The 19,873-nt window shown below is 52.7% G+C and overlaps 3 protein-coding genes across 3 annotated transcripts; 2 read left to right on the top strand and 1 right to left on the bottom strand.

Annotated features, from left to right (window-relative positions):
• Positions 1–1,094: 1,094 nt before the first annotated feature.
• EMWEY_00028900 (clathrin heavy chain, putative) lies at positions 1,095–8,223 on the bottom strand (the record flags this gene model as incomplete). The annotated part of the gene is made up of 12 exons (XM_013481440.1): positions 1,095–1,135; positions 1,274–1,466; positions 1,592–1,733; positions 1,999–2,136; positions 2,438–2,784; positions 3,000–3,266; positions 3,362–3,634; positions 3,809–4,631; positions 4,717–4,893; positions 5,124–5,494; positions 5,727–6,920; positions 7,084–8,223. The coding sequence occupies 12 exons, from the start codon at positions 8,221–8,223 to the stop codon at positions 1,095–1,097; spliced, it is 5,106 nt and encodes a 1,701-aa protein (XP_013336894.1).
• Positions 8,224–12,532: 4,309 nt separating this feature from the next.
• Positions 12,533–13,408, top strand: EMWEY_00028890 (hypothetical protein, conserved; the record flags this gene model as incomplete). Its single annotated transcript, XM_013481439.1, has 1 exon — positions 12,533–13,408. The coding sequence occupies one exon, from the start codon at positions 12,533–12,535 to the stop codon at positions 13,406–13,408; it is 876 nt and encodes a 291-aa protein (XP_013336893.1).
• A 2,352-nt stretch (positions 13,409–15,760) lies between these two features.
• On the top strand, positions 15,761–19,802 carry EMWEY_00028880 (hypothetical protein, conserved; the record flags this gene model as incomplete). Its single annotated transcript, XM_013481438.1, has 9 exons — positions 15,761–16,612; positions 16,732–16,847; positions 17,084–17,151; positions 17,258–17,686; positions 18,528–18,698; positions 18,876–18,969; positions 19,127–19,252; positions 19,380–19,478; positions 19,663–19,802. Coding segments are annotated over 9 exons (2,095 nt in total), but the record flags the coding sequence as incomplete, so codon positions are not given.
• Between the last annotated feature and the right edge of the window lie 71 nt (positions 19,803–19,873).

Genomic DNA, 19,873 nt, shown 5'->3' with positions numbered 1-19,873 from the left:
GTGCATAACTGCTAGACAAGCACACATCAAGACACCCTCAGTGTGTGGGCCACTGCCATTGCTGTATAGCCACAGCAGCAGCAACTGCAGGAAGTGCCCGGTTGCCGTTTTGCCTGAGCTTTTGCTACTGTGAAGCAAAAATCAAATGCGGCCAGACGCTCGTTCATGGAGGTGCAGTTGGCATCCACAAGCCGCCTGCTGCAACAGGCTATCATCCTACAGCCGGGGCAGGAGCAGATACCGACTCTCCAGCACACCCGAGTTGAAAATGGGGGCAAGGATGGCAACCGGTATTGCCGATACTTAACGGTGGTGCCTCAGCGTAATGCCGCGAAACAGTTGCTGCAGAGAGTACGTAGGTAGTCAAAACCCACTCCTGTTGCGGTAAAGAGGTTGTGAGCCTTTGTCTGTGGTGCATTTGCCGCTGCAGCGCACGTGCCGTCCACGGCGCTGCTGCAGCTTCTGCTGCAAGTTGGGTGAACCAAGCCTGTGTATTATGATTTTGCCGCATCTAGGGACTGCAGCGGTGCCACCTCCTTACGAGCAGCAGCACCAGAAAACACTTCTACCTCCCTCTCTTGCAGCATGAGAAGGCAAACATTTGCGAAGTCCTCCTCCCTGGTTTCGCAACACATGCGACGAAGTGTCCGGCCAAGCCGCAACAGCTCCTGCTGTTGCTCCCTCAATTCAGCACCAAAACTGCTGCTACAAGCAGCAGCATTAGAATAGTCCAGAGCAACGCCGAGAGAGCGGTAAACAAAAGGAGTGGGGGGAGCACGACAAAACGGAGGGCAACTCTAAATCGTTTTCAACTGCAGCGGCTGAACCTGTAACAATGCCAGCAGCGGCAGCCTCTACGTACTGCGAATAAGCAATTTCGTGGGCCACGGGGCAGAGGCCCCTGTCGAGAAGGCAGCAACTGAGACTCTCCTGCTGCAGGCTGTTGCCCACATGGGGGGCCCTCCTTCACTATTTCAGGAGGTTTCCAGCAACTGCGAGGTTTTTTGTTTTCCCTACAGAGGATGGATGCTTGTAGCGCCTGCAGATAAACAACAGCAGCAGGTGAACCCCACGCATAAAAAGTTACCATCCGTTCACTCCGCCGCCAGATAACTACGGCACACTGCCACGCATTCTGCCGTACGCCAACCGCGGGCACAGACAAACACCGGCAGTTGTTGCTAACTTTCGCGTGTGCACGCTCTTGCAAAGGCATCCACTTCGACCCGTTGCAGGCACACACAAAGCAAGCCCAAATGCTCTGAGGACTGACCAAAAGTCTGATGAGACGGGGTGCAGTTGGGCGCAGGAGGCATCAGAGCCAATCCCCCCATTCCTGGAAGCATCGTCACGGGCTGCATGCTGTAGTCCGGCACATAGTCGTTTGGGGCGCTCTGCTGCAACTGCTGCTGCTGCTGCTGCTGCTTGTCCAGTTGATCGAGCCGCGTGTTCACGTCACGCACTACCTGGTACGCAGACCGCAGAAGCCAGATAGGGACAACGTATCTTGAAGGGGTAAAACATTATTTGCAGTCCCAAAGTCTCAAATGTAACCATCCAGCTGTTTTATATCAACCAGGGGTACACCTACGTGAATAAGGTAAGGCATGATGAAGTCTACCACCTTGTGGCGCCAGGCCAACTCAAGTGCCACATCTGGCTTCACGAGATCACAACAGGTGTGGAGACAGGCAGCGAACGCCTCGGGGTCCTTCAACTCCGTTAAAAAGTACCTGCAGATGAGAAAGCAAGGGACTCAAAGATCTGTAGGAAGCGGCGCAACTTGATACGGTGGTTACTTGCAAGTGTACCTCACAGATGCTTGCGGGTGTACTGACGTGCAGTAAATAACCATCAGAATGAATACATCAGGTGCTCGACTAAACACCGTCCTGCCCTCTAATAAAGGATGCCTGGCACTGCTCAGTGCGAATGGTGTTGCTACAGCTCGAAGTGAAGGTACAACAAAACGGGAACTGTGACAGGGGGCTGTCTTACTTTAGCAAATCTTCCACCAGCTGCGCGCTGCCTGACTCCTTTGCAGTTTCTATGCAGTCTTGAAGCTGTGCGTCTTTCTTGGAAAGTTCCATTGCCAAGGAGTACTTCTTGTTCTTCTGATACAGGAGCGCCGCAATCCTGAAACGCATATCGCCGTTTACAGAGGGTCAGTGGGCATACAGCGAGCCCTGCAACTACGTGTAGCTGTAGTTCACGAATGCCTCTTCATACTGCACCTCCCAAGGGTTTAGCGTCAAGAGTACAGGGTTAAGAGAGCGTGGACGCCTTCCCCGTGAGCATCCAGGGCAACGTCTGCCAATACTCGCGCCCCGTGAGCAGCGCTCCACAGCATCTTACGAACTAAGACGTCCTTGCAACACATTCTAACGTACACTACAAAGGGTGTAATTCAAACCCAAATGGTGACACCAGGGCTAACCTGCGCATGCCAAGTTCTTTGTGCACCTCAAGCTGCTTCGCCAGGCCCAACTGGTCGAAATTATCACATTCGAAGATGAGTTCGCGAATACGCTCCTCATCTTGGGCCTCCACAAGGAGTTCCAACATAGCTTCGTTGACTGCTGCGACATTTAAAGGTAGCTGCTCCTGTAGATACTTCTCTATCAAGGGCAAATGCCCAGCCTTGCGAAGTTGCTGCACTACCCTAGAGTGGTCCACCTTCCGGTCTATGCCCTTTAGCAGCGCACACAGTTGTAGTGGATGTTCTTCCAAGTAAAAGGAAATTGCACGGTAGAGAAGTTCCACATTGGAGACCTTCTGCACGACCTGAAGTACAGGTACACCGACAACAATATCCAACAAAATTAGATTGCTAGTGTCGACTTCCCCTCTTCGTTCTTCCACCGTGGAAGCAACGACTTCTGGATCTGCCTACGATCCCTTTAGCTCCTCCATGACGAAGGCAGACTGGGGTTCCATATGCCCCGGCCCCAATGCGAAAGTTGTAGCCGGAGGATGCAGACGGGCGGCATCGGACAAACCTGAATGAATTGGTCATGCTGCCATGCCGTGGGGTGGAGAATCATGCAGTTCGCCGCTTGCTCATACTCGTCGTAGATTGTGTGTAGGTACACGGCTTCCTTCCAAAGGCAGCACTTTTCGCATGTCCGGATGAGTCGGGGGATGTTCATGCGCGCCTTGTGCTGTTTGCAGTGGTCCATAAGCTTGGCGCTATCATAGGTAGCATACAACACTCCCAGTTCGGTAAAAAGCCCCACGTGAGTCCGCTCCCCTTGAGCTCCTGTCTCCTGTGCAAGCGGAGATGGCAGACCATGTACGTTATCTATGGCACCATGACACCGTCTCTGTCAACGTGTGCGTCTGCGGGAGAGCTGGAGCTCACCAGAAGTTCCATGAGCTGCTTATGCAAGCCCCATCTCTCGTACTCCTCAACCAAAGCGTCGAGCAGGTCAGGGTGGGCAATAAGCTGCAATCCAGCTGTGTGGGCGCACTTTATGTCTCCTTCATTTAAGGCCCCAAAGGCCACCTCCTTCCATGTCTTAGGGTTCTTTGCCTTTCGCGCGGCATCCACAGCCGCCCCAAAGTCCTTCATCCGCACAAAGCAGCTAGCCAGCTTACTGTAATTCGGCAAGCTCTGGTACAGTATTTTTGCGGCCTGAGGAAAGGGGAAAGCCGCACAACAGGCACATCCTCGTGTCTCTCAGATGTGTCCCTCTCTCAAATGTGTCCCTCTCGACTGTGACACAGAACAGGTGAACGCCCACGCAATTAAACAACAGAGTCTTGAATGCTTTTCGCGCCCGTCAGGGGCTGCATCCAGCATGCGTACTTCGTAGCGACCCTGTTCAAAGAGCCTGTCCCCTACGGCCTGAACATTAGCGGTGTTCGGCCCATTGAGAAACAACTCCAGGTCCTCAAGCCTCTCAGTCATTGCGTAGGAGTAGAGCAGCTCCGAATCCAGAGTCTGGTCCTTGATTGTTACGCTTTTACGAGCCATGAGCAAGTAGTCCGCCAAGGCCTCGAAGGCGCCTTGCTCAGTTGCCTTCTCAACAACCTCCCTGAACACTTCGCCGTCGCCAGCCTTGATCAATGAATCGACAGCCTCGACCACACGCCCCTGCCGTAGCTGCGCCCTCCCCAGCTTACGCCAGACCTCCGCATTGCCACAGCGCTGAGCGAATTCTTGGGCTCTCTCGAGTTCCTGCTCGCCCCCACCAGCAGCAGCTTCCAGAAGCGTATCTGCGGCCTCCGCCAACAACCCAAATTTGCGGTAGATCGTTAACGCCTCCTCCCGCAGGCCGTTCTCCAGGGCCACCTGTGCAATCGCCGCGCCATCGAAGTTTTGTAGCCGGTTGATATACCCCATAACGCGCGAAGGCTCTGCTTTGATGGCTGTTAGAATAAGCAGGTTCTGCAAGTTCTGGTTAGAGCTGAAGTCGCTGTTGTGCAGCACAATCTTCTCAAGCAGCTCCGTCAGCTCCTGAGGCAGCTGCGCGCTGATGAAGGCATTCACTGCCGCTGACACCTCGTCAGCAGAAGATGATTCGGGAAGGGCTGAGGATACTACTTGGTCTATCACCGACCGCCGATAATTATTCTCTGGCCTCAGAACGTAAGCCCATAGCTCCGCGCACTGACGCTCAACGAGATATCTGCATGCACGGGAAAAACACAGGCAAAAGGCAATGAGTTCACATGTTGCTTCTTCGCTAGGCATACGAGATGAGGAAAAATTACCGGGCTTGGAGCCGAAATAGGCCATTCTTGTTCGTAAGCTCGACCAACTGCCTGTCACAGGGTCCCCAAGCTCTTTTGTAAGCAATGAACGCCAAATGCGGGTCCCTCTCTTCGCAATACTTCCCCACTTCCATCGAATCATAGAAGGCATTCGTCTTCAAAAAGTTCTCCGCGTCGCTGAGGGCACCAGATGAGAGCAAGAGAGGTGCGACTCCCCCTAATACCTAATACCTACTTTCTAGGGGTACTTTAACATGCATTTTCGCAGCACGACAATCTCCTCCCGACATTAAAAGCCGTTGTATTACTAAAATATGCATCATATAGCAAGCATTCTCGCGTTTGCAGCCACAGTTGCGCAGTGTTATGGTGCCTGTGCAGTGCGGCAAATTCAGGATGGGCCTTACCGGTTGGTATCGATAAATATCTTCGCCAGAGCATTGTGGACTGCTGGGTCCTGGTTTCCCTCCGCCACGCGCTGCTCAAGCCACTGCAGCAACAACCTCAATCTGTTCCTTTTCTCGACCTCTTCTACGAGCTGGGAGGCGCTGCAGTTGCCGCGGACCGCCTGCAGCAGTTGTTTGATGAAGTCCTCTGGGGCGTCTAGATCCACGAGAGCACCCACCACCAGCGGGGCATTCGCCGAATTCACGCGCGAGACGTACACCTCAATGTAACGCAGCAAGGAGTGTTTGTACAGGTACTCTGTGAGCTCAACGACAAAGCCGTGCAGGTCGCAGACGTATATCAAGGGCCTGGGGTCGCTAAGCTTGGCTTGCTGCAATTAACCGCACAGGAAGAGCAACACACTCAAAAACAGTTTGGAGTGGGGGGCTGCCAGTGGTTGGGATTGACACTTGCGAAGCGAAAAAACTTAAGGGCCTTGTTGCGTGCAGCGTCACGAGAAACATCTTTGGGGGTGGGGGGTGGGGGGTGAAGAGCGGAGAAGACGGCCACGGCCGCAAGAGCACAAGTGTGTACAATGCACAAAGACTGCATGTACAACATACCTTGAGGAATTCCTTTACGCGCTGCGGCTCGTAGTGCTTGCTTTCCCTACAGACACGCTCGACCTCCTGAGTGTGGTTGAGTTTCGCTGCCGCCTCGATGTACTTGAAGTGGACCTCTGGGTCTGTGGAGAAGGCGAGGATGGAACCCAGAAAGTAAAAAATGCCTTCATAGCTGCTGAAACGCTCGAACATGGCAATGAGGCGCTCCGTGCCGAGCTGCTCGTGGAACTTGATGGCCACACCCACCACAGCCTGAAGATTCTGAGAGGAAGCGCGCAGCATATCTGTCAAGATCTCCACACAGACTTCGGGGGCCATGCGGCCAAAGAATTGTGCCATCCACTCCTGCGATATCTTGCCTCCTGTTTGCAGGAGCACTCGCTTCACATCTGCCAGCTCTGTGTAGTTCTCCAGGGCGCGCTGGTACAGCCCCGCCGCCTCGCACAGAGCCCCCACTTTTTGCCGGTCGTAGTGGGTCAGCATTTCCATTTGGAATATGGCCTCGGCAACTTGAGGGGAGTGCTTCAGGTTAATTTCGAACAGCCGCGTCTGCAGAGGCCCCTGCTCAGGCTTGTTCCCCTTCAAATATTCCAGCAACAACGATGACAACTCTTGAAAGCGTTGCTGCTGCAACAGGACATCTACCACTTGGTTGGGGTCTACAAGCGGCGGCTCCGTGGCCAGCAACTTCTGCGCAAATGCCATGGCGCCCTCCGGGTTGGTCGCCAGCATCGAACGCAGCAACGCGGAGTAGTCCGCCTGTATGCGAGTCTGCGCTGCGTACTCCAGCAGCTCGTCAGTCTTGCCCTGCTCCACCAGCATGAGCATGACCTTCTGACCGGCCTTGGCCTTCTTGTAAACCTGAGTGGCAAGCGTTGGGTCCAGAGGCCTCAGCACATCTCCCAGTTCCTCCGTACACTCCAGCTTGTCTTCTCGCAGCCAAGTCGTAATGAAATCTTTCCTTCCTTGGGCCACCACAGGGCGCACCAGTTCCAAACTCTCCACCGCATTCAAAGACCCATATTCCAGGAGAGTTGAGAAGTACAGCAAAATGGCGGAAGTCTGCCCTGGTTGTGCCGGAACCCCCTTAAACTGCTGCAGCACTTGCGGCGTCCGCAGACGCCCGGACTTAAGCGTAGCACAGATGCGCGCAGCTCCCCGGTAGTCGCCGCTGGCAAAGTGTTGGTTGAAGGCCTGCATGCATGCCGCACGTGCTCAAGAAGCCAGAATCATGCAGCGAGCAGCACAAGAAAAGGGCCAGAAGCACGCTCAAGAAGGCAGAGGTGTTCCAGCATGAGAAGACAGCGCATGCGGAAAGAATACGAGGCACGCGTGGGGCGGACACATGCCACCTCACCTGAACAAGAGTGTCGTCCGCTCCCGGGAGGCCGTAGCGCTTCGCCAAACTCAGGTAGATTTGGGCTCTGTTTGGAAGGTGAGGCAAAGCATGTTGCATGTAGGGGCCGAGGAGACCCACATTGACGGTTGTGAGTGCCACAGTGCCTTTCTTGTGAACAGTGATGACGCCTCCCGTTTGAGGAGAATCCGCAGTAAGGAAAACGGGGTCCTGTGAAATGCGGTGCCGCAGCAGCTGCGTGCCGGTGAAGGCGTCGAAGAGCAGCAGAAAGCCGCCCTTGGTGACTAAGAACACGAGGCCGAGCTTCTTGCTTAGATGGACGGCAAGTGGGAAGTCCGACGGCGCATCCGGCGATAACGCAATGTCTGTACACACGCGGAGGGGAGGCTTGCCGTCCTCCCTCTTGGGGGCCAAGTCCCTAACGTGAAGCTTGAACTCAGGGTTCCCCCGTTTCTTCTCGGCGAAGCAAATGACTGGCTGCGGTCCCAACGCCTCGTCTACCACCAACCCCCCGAAACAGGCCGCATGCCCCTCCAGTTGCTGGTGCTTTTTCAGCTCCATCGAATATAGCTGCAGGGAACCATCGATGGTCTTCCCTCCGTCCTGTGTGCTGATGCCTGTGAGGACGCACCACTTCATCTCCTTGTCGGTGGAGTATCCGATAATCTGCACCCCCTCCGCAAGCCGGCCTTCCCTCTCGCAGATCTTCTGCGGCTCCCCCGCCTCAGCCCCCTCCCCCAATGTCCAGTGCCAGACAGCCTTTTCCGTGACTAAGGCGAGCACGCGGGGTGCAACCCATCTCCAGTAGACAATAGATTCCGGCATGGGGGCCGTACCCATCCGGGCCTTCGTCTCCAGGTTCAGCACCTGCACCACTTGCTGCCCGCCATCAGCCTTCGCCCGCAAAGCAACGATGGGGTCCGTCGGGTGATGAAGCGCCGCCTCCGCCTGCGTGGGTTTCTTGGACACAGAATAGGCGCCGGGGCTACCCGGGGACTCCAAGGCCTCCTTCGGGTTCAGACTCACAAAGTATAGCTCATTGCTCTCCACATCCCTCACCACCAAATGCTTGTCGCCGTCCACTGCCACATTACCAAACCGAAAGGAGGCACTTTTAACTCCGATGTCCCCCAGCTGCATCCCGAACACATACAAACACGCAGCTGCTACTCCTCACCGGTACCCAAAATACAGTCTCGCAAAACCCTTCAACGGGATAAATAGGATTGTCACCGCACGCAGATATGGCAAACACAAGATATCTCCAATCTACAGCGTCGCGGGAGGAAACGCGCTGGGATCCCCGTGTGCACAAGAAGGGGTGCGGGTAAAAAGAAACGCATGAAAATGCAGGGACACGTAATGCCTTACGTTTACAATTGGGGTGAGCTGTACAGGCAGCTGTTGTGCCATTTTGTGGAGAGAACCTCAAAACAAATCGGATGCAGGTGTCTGACGCACACAACACATGCATACGTCACACATCCTGCGACACGAACTCTCACCCACACGGATCTATTAGAATCCAATACTCCAAAAGCAAGCAGGAAACTCCAATCGCGGCAGAACACTGCAAGCGCCTTCATCACCGCAGCCGAATGATGCCCGTCTGCCCTTGTCTGTGCTGTTGGCGGGTGTTGGTTGGTGGAGCTGCTCCCTCAACTGATCAAATTAGGGTAGCCGCTAAGCTGAGTCTCAATACAGGTTCGGTACAAGATTCGAATATGGGGAACGCGTACAAGCGAGAGAAGCCGACAAAACTCTAGGGGCCGCTCACGAACGCATCATAATGGGCTGCTCCGCTCGTGTCCTGCCGAAATCGGTGCCTACAGCTATGGAGATTTGACACAACTGCTTTTTAAAGAGTGCGCCAGGGTGTACGTTGCTGCAGGTGGACAAATACTCACTCTTTGAACGCAGCCTGCGAGGCGCCGGGAAGAACCGGAGGACGGCCTGTAGTGCCTGGCACTACAGTTTGCCTGGAATTTTAAGAATAAAGTCAGAAACACAATAGAAAGATGAAATAAGACAGAATTGAGTCTACTTGTCCCTCTCTAGCGGAATTATCTTGAGCCTGCTGCCAACAAGGCACACGTGAACTGTTTGGGGCTGGCTGACTGCGTGCACAGCACGGAAATGCGTTTCGTAGGGCTCTTCACTTTCCTTTATCTAGAACTGCCGATTTTTGCAAGTCATGTTTCGTGTCTTTTTACATGCGGTGAGATTTGAGGTGTATCTGGTGCTTCCACATGGGCGTGTCGGGTGTTGCTCTAGTGGGAGACGGACATGTTTCTGTGGTTGTTACACCTATGTAAATGAATAGGCTTTTGGTGGTGCTCTTTGACCAGTAGCCGACATGGGAACGGAGGTTCCCACGGAGACTTCCACCTGTGCCTCTATCTCCTATAGGGAAGTAGTATGGCCTTCCCACCTGCCGTGAATCTGTGCAGCTCTGGATTAATTGAACCCCTTCTGACTTATAAACTCGAATACTTCTACAAGCCTTTAAACACTCCTTTTTACTACCTCATCACGTTGGAATTTCGGCTGCAGCCCCTGTGTATGAAGGAGTGCCTACAGGGCTAGGCTGTATCAGCCCACAGCACGGAAACGGCAAAACTTGGTTCCCAAGTTTTGCCCTGGGGGTTTAATCCTTTGATACGGTCCTTTACGTTATCCATAACTCGTCTCAGTTAAATATGCGTTTTGTCGCGGCTTGGCCCTTCGATTCCCACACGCAGGAGCTCCCATATAACAAGAGCCGGCGAGTCTAGCGGACGTCCTGCATGAGCTGGAACAGAGTAGAAGAACACGACAAGAGTTCCCAATTGAATTTGATAGCAGTCATTAAGTGTCCTGGTAACAGCGGTGCAAAGGCTTGGCAGTGGGATGGGGAGACAACGTCTACTGAGGAGTATCACTCCCAGGCATAGCTCTGGCTGCAAGAAATCACCTGCAGTAATAACCACAGCCTCACTCATGCATGAACTAACACCAAGGACAAACGCCAAAACATTTACAGACAATTAGTGGTCGATGTACGATCCAGGGGAAATGCATGTACCAGCGTAGGCGGACCGTGCAGCATATGCTCTTCGTCTCTCGAACAAACAGCCGATGCCGCCTTGCGCTTGGGGTGCCCAACTGGTTATGGATAAACCAAGACGTTGGGGAGTCGTAAGAGAAGTCGGGAATACACACAATACACAGTGGGGAACAGAAGTAAAAAGGCAACAATGACGCTGCAAATTTAGTGGATGCCCGTTCTAAAGTCCCGTTCGGGCCTCTAGAACGGGTATCCACTAAATTTGCAGTGTACCTCCTTCCGCGGGGTTGTCTGTCTGCATTAGGTACGTGCATTTTTAGCTGTGTGTACGATTGCTACTATTTGATATGCAATGGTTTAACAAATGCATGGCGAACTACGGCAAGCCACAAGACTGCTTTAAATACTGGATGTCGGGGTAGTGAAGGGGCAGGCGTTGCAGCAAGGTGCGCTGCAGCTAGTGTTTGCCAAGCGCCTCTTCGCACTAGCTACAGGCCGCTGGATCACTGAGACTAACATGCCGCCATACTGGAGGGGCATTGGAGGTCAGCTGCTTTTAGGCAGCTCTTGTAATCACCCAAAGCAGGATTTCCTCTCAGCGGGGTAACCCCTGGGCATCACACGTATGTCGAGTATCTCACTTTCCCTCTGTTGCCCTCTTTCTCAATGAAGTTGGCGCCGTTTTGTGGATATACTTTGCCGAACATCGGCGATATCCTGGAATATGCAGATTTAACGGTTGCAACCCAGGATGGTGATGACCCGCCAATGTTAGCCTATTTCCTGACTTTATGGCGAAGAGCAGGTTTCCCCACTAAACGCATGATGACAACACAAGGTAAAGTACTTCTGTTGGTCACCTCCGCACTTTGGAGACGCTCCGAACCCACTAGAATTGATATACCGGTTTTGAAAGTAATGCCGAACTTCCCTTGTCATAGCGCCGTTGGTATGCTTGCTTTCATTCACGGAGGGGTTGCTAAATGTGTCTCTGAAATGAAGTCAGATAATGCAGACACGCGAATAACATGCTGAATAACAGTAAACAGGCCTACTCCTGGCCGTTAGGTCCTTCGAGATGTTGACCCCAGCATGCCCCACTGAAGCATGATGGAGCAAACGTCTGCACGCAGGGAAGCTGGTGTGTATAATCGCCTTAGTCTGAGCTTCGCCTGGTACATCAAGGAATAGACTTCAATTCACTGTTACATAATAGATTTCCCCGCCGTGGCAATTGGGTTGGCAGCTCTTGCCAGCACCTCGCAACCTCGCAGCTCTACCAAGTGTGCGAGTCATGGACTTTTGAAGAGGACAATGATGAGCTGTAGTTGATCCAAAACACACTGTACGACACTCCGTAAAAGCAGCTAACCTCAAACCCACTGTCTAGATGTCCCGGGCTCAGCGGTAAAGAAGCTTGTGGCTGATATGTAGGACAGAAGGAGTGCCATGAATTGCAGCGCAACTTGCTGCAACTTCAGCCGGAAGGAAGTCCCTCAAGTTACAATATCCAAGCCATCTTTAGGTGCATACACTAACGCAGCAGACCATTGTTAAGAGGTTACCCGCCAACGTGCAGGTAATAAGCCTATAACAGCTCCAGACAAGACATGGTACACTCATATGATGCTCGTGAATTCCCTCTTCCTCCCGTGAACACTGTAAAAATTGTGTGCTTCCTTTGACACTTCCCAATTTAAGACACTCACCGTTGTTAGCTTCTTTGAAGCCTTGTTGAATACGCATTTCAACGCATGTTACGCTATTCCTAGTGGACAGCAGGATCCGGTTAGGTGCCAGACTGTTCACTTGTGGGAATAACAGTTGCAGATGAGGCGAGCCCGGTGAAGTTTTAATGACGTATCCAAAATTTTCACACAAAGGCAAGATAATCCACTTGCGGCGGTAGAAGAGCACAACCAGGGCCGCTTGTCTTCAATCGAAGATCCTGTGGGATTCCATCGGGCAGCACGTGCTTTGGGCACCATGCAATGAAGAAGGACCCCAGTAATTGCTTTTGATACTTTCTGACTATAGTAAACATTGGTAAAAAATATGGGTTAAGCTCGTTTCACGCTAGGCTGGCTATTTATGGTGTTTCCCTGCAGCGGGCCGGCTGCTTGACAGTTAACGTGATTGGTATCGTGCCGTATAGGCAACTTCACACCGCACGACACGCCGACAAAGCAATGAACTAATATGGTGCGATGATAATTAACTATATTTCATTCAACATCTGGTATCTCCAGCTGCCCACAAGTCGCTCATGCGCCAAACAACCATAGCCCGACGAGACCAGGCTGTCTGCTAGCACGAGGTTGGGGTGTTCAGCGACTCAGCCACGTCAGCATATGGGAGTGGAGAACTGCTTTTGGATCGCGATTTTGCTTCTGTATAGGCTAAATGGATCCCCTGTGGCCATGGCTGCTACTAGTGGCAGCGGTTGGAATCGTTGAGGGGCTGGTAGGTGAGTCGATTGGTCTTGCGGAGCCAACCACGCAATCAGAGACGACGGTCAGAACCCGACAGGGCGGCAGTCCTATTCCGTTTAGAGACGACCTTCCCGTTCCCGGGGGTTATGTAACGTTTACGAGGGGGAACACCGAGACAGCGCTGATATGGGAAGAAGACGCGACCAAAGGAGAAGCCAGCTTCCCCTGCAGTGCAAGCACTCCTGCAACCGAGGAGACCGCTTCTGTGCAAGTAGATTCAGAGGAATCGCTTGAACAGCAGCCGCCAAACCCAGAAGAATTGTCGTTGAAGGAGGCACCTTCGGTGGCGCCGGCCTCTCGCCTACGAGGAATCAAGTCCCTTGTGTTTGGCTCGTTGATCCTGGGCGTTTTGCTCCTCGTTATGAATGCACCAGACGAGTTGGACTCTGAGGATAGCGCTTTGACTGAGTTGCGTCACTTCTTCGCTGAGGACCTCATAGACAGGATGTTTGCGATAGATGACTTCTTAGATACGAAAGTTCCCGTTTTCCCCTTCAAAATCCTTAGTTTCTGGATTCTCGTAGGAGCTGCTCCGGTGCTATTTTTTTCGGGTTTGGAAAATTTGGCACGAAACCTGAGAAGGCACAGGCATGGCCAAGCCCCCCCTCGAGGTCCCCGAGTTCCCAGCCTTCCCTTGAGCCTCCTCAGCACCCTTCTGAGCATGTGGGTGGTTATGCTCCCCGCCTACAACAACGCCGAAGACGATGAAAGCCCTTTATTGGAAGAGGTCAGCGTGAATATTGCATGGGGAGTCAATATAGCGTACATGACTCTTCTCTTGTTCTAAGCTAAGCAAGACTGTGGGTGGGAGATATGGCATAGCTGAGAGACCAGGAACTCCAGCAAGTTACTATGTCACTTGATAAGGACGCTACAAACAATATGAGACCCGTCAGTTTTGGCTCTTGCCTTTATGTGATGAAGTCCACCAACTCACAACCTGGTCAACTGCATGGGGAGAGCAGTTCCTACAACATAGGGCGTGAAAACTAGTGGGCTTCTTCGGGTCAAATCATGATGGGAATAAGGCATATTGTGATAATCACCAGGCGACAGTTGCAACGGCCTTTTTTAAAACAAAGGCGTACGCTATAACACCTGTGGTGTTAGACCCTGTTAACCCATTATTCCAGCTTTAGGCGATTCAGTTTTATATGTTCCTACACATATTGAGTGCTGTCGCCATCCCCATGAGTTTCAGGCCTTCTCTACCTTCTTCTGGGTGTTTGAGACGTCAGGTGAAGAATGCAGACTCGCATGGATATGCTGTGTGTAAGAAGTACGACCTTCAGCACGGACAAAAGCTGTTCCACGTTTGCCCTGCACCGAGGTTTAATAAAAGATTAGTTGGGTGCGCAGACGGCTCCAGCTGGGATCATTCGGCACCAGCAACTATGGCTGGCGCCCACTTCACATTGCATTTTCTCAAGTCCCTACCAACAGTGGTGTAAAAGGACACAATGCGAACCATTTTCCACGAGAACTTCAGTTTTGCACACATTCTAGGTCGATGAGGAGGCTTGTGTACCACAGTGTAGAGAACGAGGTATGGTTGCAAGTCGTACTCGACTTGCAACAAGTCGTACCCGACTTGCAACAAGTCGTACCCGACTTGCAACAAGTCGTACCCGACTTGCAACAAGTCGTACCCGACTTCTTCGCTTAGTTGTGGTACTGTTCAGCTCGGGCAACTGGGTACACGCGTTCAAGTGTTCTACTTGAGCATCCGTAGACTTGAGCTTGAAATTTTTGTTGCTTTTTCGTTATTGGTTCAGCAGATGACTCCCAGTCGTCTCCTTGTTTGAATTGGCTGTTATGCCCTGCAGTGTGTGAGCTCAGAAGCAGTGGTACGTGGTGTTTGAGTCTAACACATTAAGCCCTAGGGGGCGTTAGGATCCGTTGCTTCACTCGAGGACACATTTGTGCTCCAGGAGACGGTAGATTGGGGGTAGAGGGCAGCAGATGCTTCGATGCTTTTCGTCAAGTATAGATTGACCTACCTGCCGGTGTTGACCACTTTTCCGGCTACAGAAGTCTGACACTTTTTAAAGCCTCCTACGGCTAACTGCACAAATGTTTCAACACTCTGGTGGAGGCTGTCATGTTTACCTCATCGCCCACTTGGGTCACCCGCTATTGTCAGGTGCCCAGTACATGGCGAAGTGCAGGCTAGCACAGTTACATGCACATTAGAATGCTCAATATATGAAAATAAGAAGCCTCATAAGGGTCCCTTACTACTCGATCAAATGTCTCCGTGCTCTCCCGTGCTCCTCCGCTGTGAAGGGGAAGGCTGCAGGAAGTGCCGCCGCAAGGAGTTGCAGTAGGTTACTGTGGAGACCACAGCCTTTTTCTTGATCCTTTAGCATCACCGCATATTTTAATTGTTAGAGAATATAAGCTCCGTGCCTGTTGTAAGTTCATTTGCCCCCACCGTTCCCTGCTGAGGTAGGCGGCCGCCGCCGACGGTCTGGTCCATCTGTCGGTTGGGGCTTGCCGCTCAAAGAAGGACATGCTCGATATCTGTTTTCGTGTGCCTTTATAGTAAGTCCTTTTCAATTCAACCCTAAATATCTGTGTGCAGGCATAGTGAATTCAACATATCAGGTCTAACCCTAGTTCCAGCCTCCTGTGGCTGCTTCGCTGTGTGCTCGGCGAGGCCTCGGCACTCCTACTATTGCTGCCTCCTCGCTGGAAAGCTCTAAAGACCCATTCCAATGGAGTAAATTCTTGTATATTTTGCCTCTCATATTGAATGGGCGCTGAGCAACAGATTTGGTGCTCCCGCCTTGCCTCTAGAACTGCATATCTGACACCCTCATCCTGGGCCTCCGGCTGTTTCCATGACCTTTCCACATTTGCTGCATTCACTTTCCTTCAGGGTCGCACCTTGGTGTAATCCTTGACTTCAAGCAGGCCCAGCTTTGGGCTTCAGGACGCTGCCGTGCGTTCACTGCAGCAGTAGCTGGAGGAAGGCGTGCTTGTGTAGCAAGCTTCAGAGTCAGCTGGTAGGCAGATAAACACCCTTGTGGCAAAGGAATAAACTTACTCAACACCACGCACACAGACACTTGGGGTGTTCTGTTCGGGGGAGAAGCAGCGTCTGCACCCGCCTCGCATACTACCTAAACTTGCGGCGATGGCCCTGGTGGGAAAGGGGCCCCTCACATCCGCGGTCCCGCCTAAAGGGCCCCCACCAGGTGCAAAGATTGCTATCAAAGGCAGTGGACCTCCGCCTGGGAAGGTTCCGTTGCCGAAACCTCAACTTTCAAGTTCTGCTGCAGGGACGAAGACGGGTTCACCCACCAAAACGTTGCTTGCGCCTGGAAGTGGCGTTCTACCCAAGCCACCTCTGCCGTCTCCTACTGAAGGGCATACAAAGCCAGCACTTCCACTTGCGAAGAGGGAACTGCCAAAATTGCCGCCGCCTCCAACGGGCACGAAGGCGACAAACAACCCACTAAAATCTCTTTGGCACAAAAACGCCGCGAGCCCCACCAAACCACTTCCGGAGAACATTCCAGATGCAACGAAACAGCAGAGCTCCCAAGTGGAAGAGGGGGCCTTCTGCCAGAAGTCTGCTACTCCAAAGTCCGTCCTACCTGCGGAAAAGGGACTTCCCGGCGGTCATTCAGAGGCAATACTTAAGGATGGCTCAGCTGACGGCAGCCCCAAATCAGCAACGGTGGCACCTGGTCCCGTTCATTCAGCTGCATCAAAAGCCTCCCCAGGCACTTCCATTCCTCAGAAAAGCGGGCCTGCTGGTTTTTCATCAGCAGCAAAGGTCGTCTCCGACTTGCCGACAGCAGCGACAGAATCATCTGGTTTGGCAGGCGCAACAACGAGGCCTCTTGGCCATACATCCCCTATCTCAAGCAAGGGAGGCATATCTGCTGGCTTGGCTACAAGTTCAAATCTGGCCCTCTCCCCTGAGACAAAACCTGGTATCCCATCTACGGTTGTCGATGGTGCTGCGACGCTGCCCAACGTGGTAAGGGCAGTTGGTACAAACTAGTAGGAGCTGCATGGGTTTGGGTGATGTACAGACGAGAGGCGGGAAATAAGCTCCCTTACACGCGCTTGAAAGTTGCGGTGGCTTCTTTTCTTCAGACATCCCCCGGCGTTGACGAGTTCGGGAGGCAGCGGGGCAGCGTGGGCGACTTGGCGCCCAAGAGCGAGTTAACTCATGATCTCCTAGGGAATGTGATCCCCGTATTTGATAAATCGTAGGTTCAAGTAGCGACTAGTAGTAGCATAGTGGGTCAGCAGACAGAAAATGCAGTATACGTACTGGCCAGAGGCTGTGCGCAGACGCATTACAAGCCTGGTGTTGCTGGCCGAGGCGGCCCACAGTTGGTTGGTGTATGCGGACCTTCAAGCTCATGTGCCTCTGCGAAGGTGCATCAGTACGAGGTGAAAGAGTCATACTTGTGCTGCTGCTCTCTGGGTTGGTGCGCCTCAGGGGAAAGTTCGTGGCATTTGCTTCAGGCCCACCAGCTCCACTGGCACGCTCCGACCCAGCGCGGCGTTGTGCGTAACTCGTTAGTTGCCAGCAACCCAGCACCTTACAAATATTGTAAGTTGTCAAGCACTTCAAAGTGCCTTCCCTTCATCTGTGTTGCTATTGCGTTCACAGCCCGCCGCCTTTTGGACCGAAAACCTCAAGAGCGAGACACGATGAAGATGCCGTCCGCGCGCGGGTTTGATTCCGTAGCCGGGTCCTTTGGAGGCTTGACTGTCCCAGGGGGCATTCCCGGCTTCTTCCTCTCTGTACCGCCTTGGCCAGCGCCCACCCCAATGCCGATGGACCAGGTGGCAGGCTGGGGTGCCTACAATCAATTGCCAGGCTGTCAATTTCCCCAGATATCTCCCTATACCGCTTTCCCCCCGCAACCAGTCCCACAAGCAAATTATCCAACGATGTACGGGCCAACCGGAGGAGGAGGCAAGGAACAACACGGATGCACCCGACAGCAGGGAACTTTCGAACCGGCCTCCTGGCCGGGTTACCCTGGCTACCCTGTTCATCCAGATGCCGATGACGCTCGTGGTTCGGCATCTAGCCGTAAGGAAGGTCTCGTAAAACCGTGTACCATCCTCTGCAAGCACAACAACAACCTTGTTCACCATTCTTGCGTCTGCTTAGGGGTTACAGGAGTTCTGGTCAGGTGAAATGTCTGTTGTTCTGGGGAATCTACACCTCCGCTCCTATGGTTCCACTTTTCCATGCAGATTTCCCCGGCCGCTCGAAAGTTGCAAATTCTCCAAGAACACACAAGCAAAAAGTAGGGAGGCCCCGCAGAAGGTATGGAAGACCAGTATGGAGCTCCCACTAAAAGCAGCGGTTTGATGGCCCCTGCTGAAGCCTGACAAAGCGAAGCTCTCTCTCCGTACTGTTTGTGCCTCCTTATTAGTTACAACGACAGCGAGACATGCAGTGATTCCATACTGGTGGTTTTCCGTGGCTCCGCGTGGTTACTCTATTCGTCAGCCCATAGGTTGGTGCTGGAACTTCGCCGCATGGAGGAGCTGCTTATGAGCTACTTATGCCAAGGAGTCTGTTTTCAAGGTTAATTGTCGTCATTCATTGTAGATCACCTGTTGTTGGTGTCTTCACTCTGCAGCAGGGGACTTCCTTTGGATGATCTCGAGGGTTCCCGAGCAAGGGGCAACGTGGTGACTCGTGGTAACGAGGAAATGGGGAAGAGCAAGTGGACGCCCATTGAAAGACATGTGTGTTTCAGTTGCTTTCTTCCCCCTACGGCTGTGTGAATTCGTCTACCTCCGACGAAGCATGTTAGAGTTACCGCAGCTCTAGTTCTGAAGAGACACCTTTCGTTCACTTTACGTTCAGCGCGGATCTAACATGTCTGCCCATCCTTCTCTCCTCAGCTTAACAACATTAGGGGAGGCTATGGCGAGGCTTACCGACCCCTTGGGGAGGAAACAACTCCCCCCCGAAAGCCTTCTGCTCGCGCAAGGCACAGGAGTTCGAGTGTCAGAGATGACGTGTATTCGGGTTTTCGCCCTTACTACCTCCGGGATAAGAAACCCTTCGTTGATGAAGATATCCCTCGGTCAGTCATCGTATTGGGAACTACAACTTGTATGCGTCAACGTACGACGCAACGCCGCTCCGCATGGGAAATGTCTCCTATCCTATATGCTACATATCACCTCTCAAAAACCCAAGCTCCCTTGCGCTGGTGCACGAATAACCTTCTTTAGGTTCATCGCATGTTTTTGAATTGAAGGTGCTCCCAATATGAACAACGCGATGGCAGGATGCATGACTTGGTGCAACGGATACTTTGCCTGCAGTTTCCCACCTAGCCCACCCGTTGTATCGTAAAGTGTAGTTGAAGGCTCCGTTGCCTTTGCCAGGATTCATTAAATGCAGATGAGATGCCTGGTATGAAGTGGCGAGAGAGCCTGCAGATCGGGTGGACTCAACAGCTGCAGTGACTGTTGGTCTCACCTTTCGGTTTTTCTGCTTCCATTTTAGGGTCGTGGAGCTGAACGAGTCTACCAGCAGACTCCCTGTACCTCCTAGGAAGAGCCCGTTGATGACGAGGCCAAAAGATCGTACCTGGGATCGCTGGGGCTCGACTGGACTGACAGCCCCGCGCAAGTAATTCAAAAATCCCTTCTCGCCTCCCCGCCAGCGTTCTGCGTTCCACTTGCACACACCGTGTCCATGGGTTCATGCTTCGAGCGCTTTAGCGCTTGCAAGTTGGCCGCTGTTTTGCAATGAGCAGGCGAACCTACCAAAGTCTGTCGGAGCTTGCAAGCTGCTTCTCTAGTCTCGAGGCGGAGGACCAGGATGATGTCATCAGTTTGCTGCTACTTTGCAGGAAGTGAGGCAGATCTCCCACCTAATATTCATCATGAATGGCTTGTTCCTTCACAAGCTCTCTTCATGCTGAAGAAAAAGTTCTTATATGTTGGGACAGTACGGTTTTGGGGAATACAGGCAAGATCAGAGGGCATAAACAAACCGTCGACTTACGGTTCCTTATGACACTGTGGCGGCTGCTGCAGGCTGGAGCAACAGGTGGAGAAGCAACATGTTGTTATAGATATGCTAGAGCACGAGCTATCCGAGGCGCAGAAGGTGTTGAAGTTCCCTCCAGAGTGGCGGACCTTGGAAGGCGTTGACCTCGCGGGAATGGTCCCGTCAGGTAAGATGGCTTCCCCTTGTCCCCATCCAGCACGTCTAGGGGCGGAATAGGTATCTTGTAATGCTAGAATC

Source organism: Eimeria maxima, genomic scaffold (assembly GCF_000499605.1).
Source record: "Eimeria maxima Weybridge genomic scaffold, Emw_scaff335, whole genome shotgun sequence".
Taxonomy (NCBI): domain Eukaryota; phylum Apicomplexa; class Conoidasida; order Eucoccidiorida; family Eimeriidae; genus Eimeria; species Eimeria maxima.
This window is presented reverse-complemented; position numbering and strand designations above follow the sequence as displayed.